The sequence below is a fragment of the Tilletiaria anomala genome, assembly GCF_000711695.1.
Source record: "Tilletiaria anomala UBC 951 chromosome Unknown K437scaffold_149, whole genome shotgun sequence".
Lineage (NCBI taxonomy): Eukaryota > Fungi > Basidiomycota > Exobasidiomycetes > Georgefischeriales > Tilletiariaceae > Tilletiaria > Tilletiaria anomala.
Genome location: NW_013546873.1, coordinates 1 through 13,917, shown reverse-complemented (window position 1 = coordinate 13,917; position 13,917 = coordinate 1). Strand labels below are relative to the sequence as shown.

Sequence of the window (13,917 nt, the reverse complement as noted above, 5' to 3'; positions counted from 1 at the left end):
CGGCTCGCAGCTGAGAGGATGTTTGGTGCTGCACAGTCTTCAACGCAGATGAAGCTGGCTCAATGAGGCTCATGGGAACCGAGGATCACTCGTAGAGATCTCCAAAGTTGCACAGAGGGAGAGATTGCGAGCTCGAGCTGTCGCTGCGGCACCGGCGCCGAGGTGTGTGGCGCTGCTTGCTCTCCCTGTCGAGTGCTGACAGGAGCCGGACTGTAAGCGCAACTTGGCACCGCGCCGCCGAGAGAGCATCAACCAGCGCTCCCTAGCGCTCAGCACTTTTGACATGAGCCTGGGAAGAAACGGAAGAGCGAAGCAGATTGTGTGCTTGCAAGCTGATGACGGGCCTTTAAAGCATCATCTGATTCGGCATCAAGACCATCCCACCCACTCTCCCGTGAGCCCAGGTTGTGACGGCAGTATGCTAGTCTCTTGTGACGGCGGGTCTGCCCCCGAGTGCCTCTTTCTCGCCTTTCCACACAAAGCGGCCAAGCGAGCCTAGCTAGGGGCGGAATATTGTCTTGGCAACCGTGATCAAAAGAGCTTCTAATTCATTTGCTGCCCACAAGGCTCACAGGCACTCTTCCACCCCCCCTTCCCCGGTTCGGACACTCCAGCAGTCAGCAGCAACGTTCAACGTACTACTCATGCACCATACATACATGGCTGCACTACTACCAGACCCACAACATCAATCCCCATCGTCTCCATCCGCGAAGATGATTCAATACGGTGGGTCCAATAGAGAAACGCAATTGTGATGCAAATGGTGTTGGTTCTACGGCTTTGCACTTTTTTTTGCAGTATCCTCCTAGGACGCACCAAGCGCGCCTCCTCTGCTCTCGAGCGGATCCATTGCGCTACAGCGAATGGCTCTTGCATTGAAAAGTCGCAAACAAACCTATCTGCACTGCCCTGTCCAGGCTTTCGCCGACTCTTCTACACAGCTCCTTCGCCTTCAGACAGGTGCAGATTGCAGACTTCAGACATACTCACCAGCTTGACTGCTCTCCTTAAGGGGTAATGGGCGGGTGGCATCATCCCAAGGTGTTTCCATTTCTCTACATTTTCTTCTGCTGCACTGCGCAACGTAACAAGCTACCCCAAGATCCAGTGCAACATGCGTGGCTGGTATGCGTGCCTCGCCGACAAGAACTTGACCCTTTCATGCTTCAGGCAAGGCGGCATTCTATGCATCGGCTGCCGTCGAAACGCTTGCATCGGATGCGAATGGGGTTACGCCGTTAATTATCTGACCATTCCCTCATTTTGTAGCTGCGTATTGCAACAGCTTGCGCATTGCTTACCATGGCTGCCCAGTCCTGCAGAAGAAAATAAGACACAGGGTGAGGGTTTAGAGGAAAGCAGAAGCTGTTGTCCTCGCTCGTCACTGCGAGTTGCTTCTCCTCGCCCTTCACTCAAATCTAAGAATTGGAATCGTTCAATTTCGCATCATCTTTGAGGTTCACCGTTCTCAAAACCATCCGTGATATCAATTGATCGCTGCATCGTTGCTCGAACGCTTTCTCGACTAGGGCACCTTTCAGGCTGTGTTGCACTTCAGTCATGCGCTTCTTGCGCGACTCCTCCTGAGGAGCGGCAATCCAAGGCCCCATCGCGTCGTGGCAAAGCTCAAGAATGATGCCACCCGCCTGCTCGCATTGCAATACCGGCTCAACGCCAACCCGGTCGGAGGAAGCATTCGCTTGGCTGCAAGAAGTATCTCTCTGACAGTGCGGCAGTTAATTGTTCATCGCATCGTTCACCATGTGTTCATCCCAATTTCCCTTTTGGGTATTGGGCAGATTCAAGTGAGATCTTTTGTTAATTCGAACCATCCGACAAAGTCTCCTACGATTGCGGCGTCTCACAGCGCATGTACATTATTACCACGTCTTTACCAGGCGCCTGCTGCCTTGTCGGCCTGCCACTCGCTCCTCCCGCATGTTTCATTGAAAGCGGCCTCACCACCGCAGCCCGCAAGCTGGAGCTCGGACGGGCTGTGACGAAGGGATCGAGTTTGCGACAAAAGCTCAAGAGATCTCACAGACTCTCGCAGTCAGAGCGCCAAAGGGAGCGCCGTAACAGGCGCCAGTCTACAACAAGGGTTTCCCTCGGCCTCCCCACTCGCCAGCACGAACTTGAAGTTATTGCAATTTATTTGTCAACGCGACTCAATCCAACTAACAAAGTTGCTATGTTTTGGGAACACGGTTGCAGCTTTCGATGTTGTTACATTCACTTAATCTCTTTCGCTGCGGTCGCGTCAGGCTCTCTGCGTCAGTTCACAGCTGGTGCCCAGAGTGCCGACTTGCGATGTGTCACCTTTTTGATTATCATGTACGAGTGAGTCAGAAAGAGAAAGCGACAAATGATGTCAAGCGCACTGCGCATCCGCCATGTCTCTCGCATCCAACCTAGTATTCTGGATTCTCATCGTAGCTCAGCCCGTTTGCCCACTGCTGCTGTCCCCCACGCCCACGCCCACCCCACGCCCTCTGACCGTCAGGCCCGCAGGACAGCGGTGAGACAGAGGGCGGGCGGAGACTGGCGCAGTCACTCGTCTATTGCGATGCGCACGCTGCCCAGCTGGACCCAGTGACAAAGACATGCGGGGTGGCAATCACGCGCACAATGTAGCTCAGATAACCCACCCGACTGATTGTGGGGCGGCGGCCTTTGCACACTTGCCCGCAATGCGATTTGCTATGTAATGTGGGCAAAGGATCTTCAAGTCACTGTCGCAGCAGGGTCCAAGCGCCTTCCTGCCACTCCACCCATCATGATCAGGATCCTGATCCTGACCCTTGCTCCGTGTCTGGCTGGATGTCGATAACGGGTGCGCGATGGACATGCTGGGCATAGGGAGCGGAGACCACGACCGCAACTCCGGATTCCTTCTGCCTCTTCATTTGGGTCTGCGGCTCTTCCTTTCATCCACCCGACCACCCCCATTATCCGTAACACCACCCGTGCCATCTGGCATCAGTAGGATAGACATCGGGCGTCTCGCCTTGTACCGCGTTGCACACGGCCCAACAAGCCAACCACTGCCTCCTTCGCTTGCCTCTACCGTAGCAGCCCACGCCCGTCTTTGGTACTGGAATACGTCCCCGGTCGCACATATACTTTAGTGTTGTGTGGATCGACCGCTCCTGCCTCGCACAAGATGCCTACTCTGTCAAAGGCGGGCTACTACCCGGACACCGACGAAAACAATTCATTCGCTGTTGTCGACAGCCACATCAAATTCGCCGTCAATGACTGAAAGAGGTGCCCGCTCATTGGACAGTATGCCCCCGAGATTGAGCTCGACGACCACCTGGGGAGGAGATGCTCTTTGCATGCCACCATCCAGCTCGGGCGGCTGATCGTACTCGTGTGAGTGGCTCTTCGCTTTGCGTTTCCTCTGCTTGCCGAGCCTTGGGAGCCATCAAGTCACCGACGATCGAGCTGACCACGCTGTGTTCGTATGCACCCTCATTTGCCTCTCCCCCCCCTAACAAACTCTTGTGTGACCAGCTTTTTGCCTCTCTCTGGTTCGCCGCATTGCAAGCAACAGACTTGCTCATTCCGCGACGCCATCAGCCAATCTCCCGTATTCAACTATTTGAATGCCATCGTCATTGGCATAAGGTGCGTTGCGCATGAAGGCTGGCAGGTGAACTGAACCAAAGTGTTCATGCAGAGCCTTGAGCTGACGCTATCTCCTTCCTACCTTACCCCCTCTTGCCTTTTCTGCTCCGTCCTCGCACACAGCCAGGATGGCAGGGAGCGCGCAAAGAAGTTTGTAGACGAGCACCAGCTGGCCTTCAGAATCCTTCACGATGTGGATAGAAAGGTGCAGACCGAGTGGGGCGTCGGCACGGTCTTCTTTGGGCTGATAAATCGTGAGTCTCGCGATGGGCCGCGCATAATATCGCAGATGCAAGCCGTCTTCTCACACGACCGCTCCCGCAGGCCGCTGCACATTTGCCATTGACCCGCAAGGCATAGTGCGAGGCATGTGCGAAGGTACATTCAACGTCAAGGGCCACCAGCGCTTTGCCGAGGCCTGGATGACACGCATCGAGCACGAGATGGCGAATCGAGCGCGGCGCCAGTACCACACCACCGCTATCTACGGCACCAGCCCGTCCATCCAGCAGCGCCAGGAGAAAGGCGACGCAGACGCGCGACATCGCGCCGCAGAGGATGTGGGGCCCATCCGCGTCGTGTGTATGCCGTCTGCCAGCGAAGGCGTCGGCATTGGCCGCGCGCCGAGGTACGGCGCAGACGGCTTCGCGTCGCAGCCTACGACATCCAAGGACGCACAGGCGCGGCCGATGACGCCATCGTCAACAAAGTCGAAAAGGTTCAAGGTCGGCTGGTCCATCCGCTACCCCTCGCTGCACCGCTCATTTGGAAAACGTCTATCGCAGGGCGCTGGCGCCGGCTCCGCTCCTGCTACTGGTGGGACCCCGTCGATTCCTTTCGTTATGTACGGCAGTGACGACAGCTCGACGCGCTCGCGGAGCAGCTCCATCATGCGTTCCGTCTCGGCTTTCCGTTCTGCAGGCGGCAGTAGCGGCGGAATCTTTGCCAATAGCAGTGGTGGGCAGATACTCTACGACGCGAATGTAACCGCCATGCCGCCGCTGCCGCCTACGTATGAGAACATCGACGAGGCGATACGCTTGGACGAGATGCAGGACTATGACGTGGCGTGCCAGACGGGCTCAGAAGTAGGAGCAGCAGCATCAGGCACCGCACAGCAGCAGTATCCTCTTCCCCCTCTGGACGTATATGCACTTCCAAACGCACATCAGCAGTTGCAACGCTTTGAGCTGTGCCTATCACCGATATCGACGCAGCAGGCGTCGAGTGGGACGACGGACGACTCTGACGGCGACGGCCGCGACACATCCAGCCCAAAGTGGCACGACTCCACATGGGGTACCATCTCGATCGCGTCACTCTCCACAACCAAGACAAGCCCTGAAAATCCGCAGAGCAGCCAAGCCGCAGCTGCAGCTGCAAACGCAGGCACAGGTGGAAGTGCAGCTACAGGTGCAGGCAGCGCCGACAATGGCCACGCCTACCTCCCCGGCAAAGGTTCTACCGCCGGCTCGTCCATGCCGTCAGCCGTGCCTCCCATTCCGGAGCGCAGCAGCCGCCCGCCCTCTGCGGCTGGGGCAACATCTGGCGATGCGATGCCCGCGTCTTTACCCACATCTGGATCGCATGCGCATGCGTACGCGCAAAGCGGTAGTGAAGGAGGAGGAGGGGAAGTTACTGTGATCGGCCCGAGCAGCCGCAGCTCGAGTTCCGCGCGGGACGAGAATGTGTATGACTCGCCACAGGCGATCAGCGGCGCCAGTCCTTCTCTGCATATGCCCTGGTCGCCTGTTGAAAAGAACCGCGACATGGCCAGCGATGACGTGATGATCAATGCAGCGCAAGCCACGGAAGGGTTCATCTCACAGAACGCCGAGGGCGTCATCGATGTGGAGCTGAAGCCGCTACAGCCTCCTGTGCGGCATAACCAGCGTCAATTGGCAGCGACAACGCTGCACTCTCGCAGCGCGCTGGCGCTTGCTTCCGCACTTGTCGAGGACGACAACGACGGTGGGGATCTGATGAAGTGCCACCGCATCGACAAGTGCAGTCACCATGACGGGCCGGGCGCCCACTCGAATCGATCCTTGAGAAGGTCATTGGGCAGATCGCGAGCCTTGCTCAACGGCCATCGTCAGTCAGAAGATGGAATCTACTCGCAGTCCCCTTCCGGACAAGTCGGCAGCTTCAATGGAAGCGTTGAGGATGACGGCGAATTTGGTGCAGGCGGGTATGGGTGTGAGCAGCGGCTGCTGCATCAGCCTGGCTCGCGCCTGTCGATCAACAGCACCCGCTCCAGGCCCAGCAGCGGCGGCTGCTTGCCTTCGCAGTTGCCCATCCCATTCTTTGACCCGCCTATGCCTCTGCCTCCGCCTTCCCCGACGCCGCCAGCATCGCTCACCAACCTGATGCTGCCGCAGATTAACTGGGACACAGCGGATCCGTTTTGGTCGTGTAATGCGGAGGGCTTTGATCTCGTCTGCCGCACGTGGTTTACGGAAGAAGACAAGGAGACGGGAGACTTCTTGTACGACTTGGAGACTTTTGGCAAGATGTAGCCTTTGCAGAGTGCTCAGTCTTATTCAAGGGAAAGCGTCAAGCTGGAATCTGGATACATCATCAAAAGCACCACAACTTGGACCCGATACTTGGACGCCCGCAATACCTTCTTTCTTGCAGTTCGTGCAAGTCGCCTCTTCCGGGGTCTTGCATCAATCCGCACGCGTCAACCTTCAACACATGGGTTCATCAGATAATTTAATTCAAATTGTATTGCACACCGCCCGCCCGCTCGCATTGTTATCGCTGTTGCTTTTGCTGTTTCAATTATAAGAATGTAAAGGGAAACAATGTTGCATATCACCGACCGGCTCACCTACATTGGGGCTTGTGCTGTTTAGCGAAGAGAGGTAGTTGAGCGGTTAGGACCGGCTGACGCGCCGACGCCAGCAGTGGCACCAATTTGCTCGCGCTCGCGCAAGAGTGCCTTCTCGCGCACGATGATCTCGTGCAGTTGTCGTTCTAGCTGCAAGTCGACGCCGGCCGACAAGGGCGGCAGCGGCTTACGCGGGAGCCCGCCAGTATAGTCGTACCCCAAATCGGCACCGTAGCGCGAGAGGGCCCATTTGATGCCTGCGATGCCGTGGGTGGAGAGGTTGAAGTCTGCTTGCGCGACGGTCGATTGTAGCGCTTGGGCCTCAATCATGTGATTTGTGGAGCCGGCGTTGATTGAGGTGACGGCAATGTCGAAGAGGCGCCGTACCGTGTGCGGGACCAAGTTTGCGAGACCTGTGATCGCCCCTGCACCGCGGGCGATCAGCGCGGGGTACTACCCGTGAAGAACATTCATTCATCAAAGGTCAATGCCTCTGTGTATGGACGGTGTGCGTAAGCAGCGACTCACGAGTGTGTCAGAGTATCCAGTGAAGACGAGGAAAGGAATGTACGGGAATTTCCGCGGGTACGACGTCGCGAATTCCGGCACGGCAGTGACGGAGCAAATGCGGAGCAGCTTGCCAATCTCGTTGCAGGTCAGCTTGAGGCCGCAAGTATTGGGCGCGCTCTTGGCAAGGTCGATCAAAAAGTCGCTGTCCATGTTGATGCCGCCACTGGCGCCAGGGTAGTTGTATATCAAGATCGGAATGGGGCTGTGGTTTGCCAGCTCGATGTAGAACTCGCGCAGGGCCGCCTTGCCGTCTGATGTGTTGGTTACGCCAGCAAAGTAACCGGAGGGGATGACGATGACGGCATCGGCGCCTGCGCTGGCAGCGTCGTACGCGAGTTCGATGGAGTGCTTGAGGGAGCTGCCGTTGGCACCTGCGATGATCGGCACGCCGTCGAGCCTGTTCGAAGCGAACGCCGAACGAGCGGCCTTGATGAGCGCCGTGCGTTCTGGCGGAGTCAGGTGCGGTGCTTCGCCCGTCGAGCCGCTAATGACGGGGAAGACGCCAGCCTGCGCAAGACGGACGACGTGCTTGCTGAAGCTGACGAGATCTAGCTCCTCGTTGGCAGTGAAGAAGGTGGGCACGGGTGCATAGATACCTGGTCGCAGGGCGCGGGAAATGATCGCTGGCGGAGGCACACTGCGGCCAGCGGCACCGTTCCCGGTCCCGGTCGTCGGGGCGAGCGCGCCAAGCGGCGGAGGTGGCGCACCGTGGAGTGTGGATGTCATTAATGGGGCTGCGATCAGTTTCGGGCGAGGCCGGATATTCCTGTGCACGCTGTCACAGATGTGGGTGAGGAGAGGACGAAGCATCCAAGCTCGTCTTGATATCACAGAAGCGCAAGACGTGGACAAGACATGTTGGCAGCGCGTGGGTGGCGGTTGCAAGTGTGAGCCAGTGCCCGTATTTTTGGAGTGCACGCGCTAATATAAGCAAGCACACACCAATCAATCAAGGCGCAGATAATAACAGGCAATTCCGATTTCTGCAATGAAGTCTGCATCACTTCTCCATCTCAGCGACCTCTTCGCTGCCGCTGCACCAAGGAACCCTCTCCTTGTACATGTGCCCAGCAATTGGAGAGACCTTGCTTCGCTTGCAGAGGACCAGCGCAGTTCCAGCGCGCCCAAGGTGCCTAGTGGCCTGCTATGCGTTAACTCAGCGCTTACCAGGCTATGATCAAAGAGTGCAGATACTTACCGACGTAGTATCTCATGAGCCACCAAGAGCCTCGGCAATGCGGTAATGTAGATATGTACAAGTGCAGGGTTGGGCACCGTCATGCATGCAGAATTATTTTTGCCAAGGCAATGTATGCGTATCAGCTTTGGGTTTCTGATGGCCTGAGGGTCGTCGCTGACTGGTGGCGATGGCAAAAAGAAGTGGCTGAGCTAGTGGGTATAAATGCAGAGAGAATGTACAGTGTAATGCCGCTGCAAGCTCATGCTTTCCTCCGCTCAATCTTTTCGATCCCGCTAGTTTTCATGGCCTTGCTGGAGTGGATTGGAATCGCCTGTTCTGCCAACTTCTCTGCCTCACGCGTCTCGTCATCGTTGTTGGTGTCGTCGTCGCTTTCACCATCGTCGTTCTCCTTCTCGTCGTCGCGCTCCCCCTCTTCCCCTTCCGCTCCGCCCCCAGAGCCTTCTTCGCGCACATCGACAAACTGGTCCGAGTCAGCGCTGTTGGCGCGGCGAGCGACGGCGGCCGGCGCTTTCGCGCGCAAGCCATCCTCGAATTTTCCAGGACCAGGGAGGGTGAGCCCACACAGCTCACGCGGGATGTATCCGGAGATCCAGCCTCTCTGCTCCTTGTGCTCTTCATGCTCCGGGACGAGTGTGGCATCATGCGCATCGCCGCCTCCGGGGCCCATTGCGCCATTGTCGCCGTGAGCATGCACCATGCCCTCCTCGTCGCCGAGCAGTTCGCGACGGCGCGTTTCCTGGATCTGGCGCAGCGATGCATCCTTAAGAAAGGTGCCGGTAGAGAGTCGCCGGGTGATGTGCGGTATGGCATCATCGTGCGCTAGCGCTCCGTCCTCTGTACCCACAGCACCTTGCGGTGTGTGCATTCCATCCGCTTCTGCTGCCGATGTTGCGGGTGGCATGTGTAACAGGCGCGGGGGAGATGCAGTTCGCCGTGGGGTTTTCCCTCCGCTTTGAGCTTCATGCTCATCGTCAGCACCACCTTCTTTCCCTGATGATGCCGCAACGGTAGCCTTGTTCTCCACAGCTTTGCCCACCACCGTGTCATCTTTTCCAATGGTCGTCCCCGCCGCCACAGAAGAGTTTTTCGCTGCCGAAGCCGAGGTGCTGCTGTCCCGACTCGCGCTGCGTCGTCGCATCTTGCGCCATGCCTTCATCGCCCCCCTTTGCATCAACTCTCCGACGCCGACGATGTCGTCCTTTCCCTGCGGGCTGCTCAACGCCTGCGTCTGATGCGGCGACTTCTGCTCAAAAGGGACCCAGCTATGCTGCTGCTGTTGATGCGGAGGCACGACAGCGTAGTTCTGTCGCGCAGATCCTTGCGATTGCAAAAGGTGCGAGCGAGCTGCGACGCCAATCGTGATCGAGTTGGCTCGCTTCAGCCGCCCCGACACGGGTAAGGGGCAGAACCGGATTGAAGCGCCCGCCGATGGCCATTCGCTTCTGCGTGTACCGCTGTCAATAGAAGTAGCCGGGACGTTGCTGATAGTAGTCGAGGTTTGGGAGATCGCACTTGGCTGCCGTCCGTAGGAATCACCGCCTTGATAACCCGATGTTGTGGTGTGTGACCCATTGCCACCCTTGGTTGAAGACGGCCGATCAGCTGCTTCATCTCTGAATTCTGATTCGGACTGAGAAGTGCTGCAAGGCAAAGATTCTTCAACTTCGCCACTCGTGCTGCCTAGCCGGTTGGGACTAGCGGGGCCATCTTCGCTGAGCTGATTCGTATCGGTCGCCCCTGCGGATGCCACTGTGGGTGAAGGTCGATTCGCTTGGTTTCGCTCTGGGCTGCCGCTGCTCTTCATCAGCAAGGTGGGACTGATGATGATGCCGTTGCCGATGCTCGCATCTTGAGCTCTCGGGTCGAATGCTAGCACCTCGGGGCCCTTGATCTCCTTGACCTTTTCGGCCGGAAGTGGCTGCGTCCGTTCAAATGTCTTTCCCAGCGGCCCAGAGCCTGGTGCGACCTTGACCTGCTTGCCCGAGTGAGAATGCTTGAACATGCCTTTGAGCGCTGCGGCCACCCCCTTGTTATCCGCGCCAATTTTTCGCTTTGGGACCTCGTGCGCATTGTTCAGGATGCCGCCGCTCGGCGGAATGCTCGATGTAGCTGTACAAACAGTGCCCGAAGTAGGAGAGGCGATCAGGTCGATGGCGGAGCCGCTTCCTCTGCTCCTGGAGCATGAGTGCTCCACGGCTTGCATCGAAACTGCTGATGAGAGCGTTTGAAACTGAGTCGCTGCCGTCTTGTCGTACTCCGCTGCCAGGCTGCGAGTGTGCAGGCGATGGAGCCGTACGGACGCAAGTAGCTACCTCCAGCAGCCTGTGAGCTGTGCTCGCCGGAATACTGCGAAGAACCAATCTTATATGGAGTAGATGGTACTATGTATGCGAAAGCCTAGCACAAGCTCAACATCTTTGGATATGCACACTACCTCTCCAACTGGGGGATACCTTGCTGTATGCAGTCGTTCATTCGGAATGGAGTGGGTGCAGTGCTGCACAGTGCCGCCGCTTTGGATAATGCGGGGATAGCCCCAGTTCCCCACAAACCAGAGCAGAGTAGGCGACTTACTCGACCAAACTTGGCAAAGTCGGCTCCGGGCAATCGGGCTTAAATTAAAGCGCTCAGCACAAGTCTCCGATCCACACCCCACAGCCCCGCCCAAATTCCCCGGTAGGTATTCATCCATTCTGGTTGATTTTAACTCTCTCCTCGACCAAGACTTTATCATGTGAAACGATACCACAGCCTGCCACCCAAGCTCCGGTCGATGATGATAAACAAAGAACGAGCCGAGAGTTTGTTCAGAGAGTCTCTTTACAGCATCCAAGTGCCCAGTCTCCATCAACGCCATCGAGACGACGCTGGCGATGCGGAAAATGCACACTCGATGGCCGCGACTGCACGCTGAGGCACGTTGAAATGGAGGTCTGAGCGGTGAATTCGGGTCGTACGAAGAGCTCTACTGCTGTTGACCGCGAATTTGTGCCTGCCGTGCAGCATGCGTTTCCGGTGTCCGGTTCGTCCTTTTTGATTGGTATCGCGGGGTGCACAAAGGCGTTGGGTGCCGCCTCGCGACGGAAAGTACCACCTGGAGGCCTAACCATGGAGGGGCGCCAATGCTCGAATGCTCTAAATCCCCTTGTGCATGCGTATACAGGAGTAAAATTGTGCATATAAATGTCCTTGCGCCTGTGCTTGATATCGCTATCTGGTGACATTGGAAACGACGTTAAGCAAAGGGTGTGAGAATCTATCCGGAAAAGCTCGAGCTCATGCCTTGGCAGCAGGCGTAGCCTTGGCCCCTCGCGCCGCCACTGGCGCCGCGCGCCTTGAGAAGCCAGACGAAGTGGGTACAGTGGTTCCGCACGGCCATTGACCAGGAACGGCCGTGAGGTCGTACACGTCCGTCGCGTACTGGCAGCCGCTGACCGTCGCGTAGAACGGCGTCAAGTCGTGCGCCGTGGCCGCCCAGCCGCCGGCGGAATTGAACGCGCTGGCATTGGCTGCCGCAAACGTCGGCGCGGGAAGCTTGATCGTCGCGCCGGTCTGCGTCAGCGACGGCAGCGCGGACATGGCGGCCGCGTTGACCGACGACAGCGACACGGGCGGCCAGGCGTATCGCTGTGTGTTGGGTGCGTACGCCGCCGCGCCGCCAGTCTGCCAGTCGGAGAAGCTACTGGACCACGAGGTGGTTGCGCTCAAGCTCGCGCCAGGTATGCGGGCGATCTGGCTCGCGCAGGCTCCCTGCGCGCTGCGAGGGTCCGCGGGGATGATGCCGAGCTCTAAACCGAGCCGATATGACCAGAGCGGGCTGCCGACAAGACCCATGTTGGGGTCGTTTCCAATCTTCCAGTTCCAGAAGAACCAGTCTTTGTTGGCGTCCATTGAGGCGGTCGCCAAGCCCTTGAAGAGTGCAACGGTGGACGTGTTCCACGCAGGGTAGTTCTGCCAGTCGCTGCAGTTGCCATAGACTTTGCCAGGCCTCTCGTATGAAGAATACGTGCCTTCGTAAAGGTTGCCGACGTTGACGCCGCGCAGAAAGTAGCCACAATCAAAGATAGCATTCGACCACTCGCCGGCGATGCTGACGCCAAAGTCGACGCGACTCTGGTCGATGCTGGGTGCATAGTAGTTGCAAGCCTCCGGGATGACAACATTGTAGTCAGTGCTAAAGTATTGCGGGCTGAATGCAAGGTATGTGTGCTTGTCAAGGGCCATTCGATCGCTGTGAAGAACGATGAAAGAAAAAAGCAAAGACGATGAACATTATTTCTTTAGCCTTTCATCGCAGGCGACTGCAACTCACCTTCCCTGCAAGAATCCTTGCCACTTGCTGGAATCAAGGAAGCCGTTGTGTAGCACAATGTAAGGTCCATTGCCCTTGCCGGTGCCTGAGATATTGCGCATCATGGTGTAGACCTCTTGGAAGAAGCCGAACGCGGGCTCCTGGCCAATGGCCGAGCTCAACTTTGGCTCGTTGAGAACGCTCAGCATGGGAACGACGGGTGCGATCTCAGGTGTGGAGATGAACTCAGTCACCTGGCGGATGTAGTTGAGCATGCGCTGCGCATTAACCAGGCCCTGCGGGCCCTGCAACCAGTTGATGCTGCCCTGCTTTCCAGAGTGGTTCAGCCCGTTCTGCGATCCGGGCGCGGTGTGAATGTCGATATTGAGGCGTATGCCGTACTTGCGCGCCCAGCGGATGGCCTTAAGGACGTACGTCCAGGCGACGCCTTGCAGGTATGGCTCGTCCTGCTCCGGGTACGTCTCGAACGCCCAAAAAGGGATCGGCAGGCGAACCCAGGCGAGGCCAGCAGCAGCAATGTCCGCAAAGTCCTTTTCGGTGACAAATGTGTCGTAGTGCGCGGTCATCTTTGCGCGCAGGTTGTCTTGCCCGCCAGGCTCGGAGAGGTACTGCTTGGCCAACGAATATTCGTCGATCACGGTCGTCGCGCTGATGTTCTGGCGGTTGACGTACGGCTCAAACATCTCTGGGGAGATGAAAGGCTCGAGGACGAGCCAACCGCCGAGATTGACGCCATAGATGCGATCCTGCACGTAGTCCCATTCCTCCGCGAGACTCTTGGTCCAGTTTTGCGCACGCGCCGTGTTGTCCAGCTCGCCGGCGGTCCAGTGCCCGCCAAAGGGATTGCGGTAAGTGAATGTCGTGCCGTTCTCCATGGTGACGGTGGATCCCTCAAAGCCGATGGCACCGTCTTTGGCAACGGACGCGCCCGCTGCGTTGGAATTGGAATCGGACGGAGAGGAGTGGCGGCCCTTGCGCGAGACGACGACGGGCACGACGATGATGGCCGCCAGGGCTGCGAGTCCGACAAGGGCCCACGTGCGTTTTCGGTTTCGCGGCGCAGAAGAGGTTGCGATGGGAATGGCATTCTGCTGGCTATTTCCGCCGCTCGCGAGCACGTCTTGAGACTGAGCGAGCTCCTTTTCTGCCGCCTTGACAGATGGGGAAGCTGCTGACGATGAGATTGACATGGCTGAAAATCTCAGTTCTCGGGTTCTGTGCGTGTCTGTAACATGGGTTATAGGTGAAGGGTGCTATGGACTCGGCGAGTTCTGACGGCAGGGCGGAAGCAGGTGCAAAATAATGGCCAGCGGAGAGTGGGTGCGGGGGAGTTTGGCAGGGCGAGTTGGGGTTCCGAGGGCAGGG

At 57.7% G+C, this 13,917-nt stretch overlaps 5 protein-coding genes across 5 annotated transcripts; 2 read left to right on the top strand and 3 right to left on the bottom strand.

The window, feature by feature from the left end:
- Positions 1–1,666: 1,666 nt before the first annotated feature.
- Positions 1,667–2,396, top strand: K437DRAFT_43848 (uncharacterized protein). Its single transcript, XM_013384795.1, has one exon. It carries the CDS (start codon positions 1,874–1,876, stop codon positions 2,345–2,347), a length of 474 nt encoding a protein of 157 aa, XP_013240249.1. The 5' UTR covers positions 1,667–1,873; the 3' UTR covers positions 2,348–2,396.
- Positions 2,397–3,469: 1,073 nt separating this feature from the next.
- On the top strand, positions 3,470–4,076 carry K437DRAFT_229403 (uncharacterized protein; the record flags this gene model as incomplete). The annotated part of the gene is made up of 3 exons (XM_013384794.1): positions 3,470–3,633; positions 3,757–3,887; positions 3,958–4,076. Coding segments are annotated over 3 exons (414 nt in total), but the record flags the coding sequence as incomplete, so codon positions are not given.
- Positions 4,077–6,165: 2,089 nt separating this feature from the next.
- Positions 6,166–8,157, bottom strand: K437DRAFT_259920 (aldolase). The gene is made up of 3 exons (XM_013384793.1): positions 7,994–8,157; positions 6,998–7,926; positions 6,166–6,922 (listed from the first exon to the last, which is right to left on the bottom strand). The coding sequence occupies exons 2-3, from the start codon at positions 7,763–7,765 to the stop codon at positions 6,491–6,493; spliced, it is 1,200 nt and encodes a 399-aa protein (XP_013240247.1). The 5' UTR covers positions 7,766–7,926; positions 7,994–8,157; the 3' UTR covers positions 6,166–6,490.
- Positions 8,158–8,237: 80 nt separating this feature from the next.
- On the bottom strand, positions 8,238–10,648 carry K437DRAFT_259919 (uncharacterized protein). The gene has a single exon (XM_013384792.1). It carries the CDS (start codon positions 10,441–10,443, stop codon positions 8,479–8,481), a length of 1,965 nt encoding a protein of 654 aa, XP_013240246.1. The 5' UTR covers positions 10,444–10,648; the 3' UTR covers positions 8,238–8,478.
- A 379-nt stretch (positions 10,649–11,027) lies between these two features.
- Positions 11,028–13,917, bottom strand: K437DRAFT_259918 (glycoside hydrolase family 5 protein). Its single transcript, XM_013384791.1, has 2 exons — positions 12,553–13,917; positions 11,028–12,471 (listed from the first exon to the last, which is right to left on the bottom strand). The coding sequence occupies exons 1-2, from the start codon at positions 13,740–13,742 to the stop codon at positions 11,517–11,519; spliced, it is 2,145 nt and encodes a 714-aa protein (XP_013240245.1). The 5' UTR covers positions 13,743–13,917; the 3' UTR covers positions 11,028–11,516.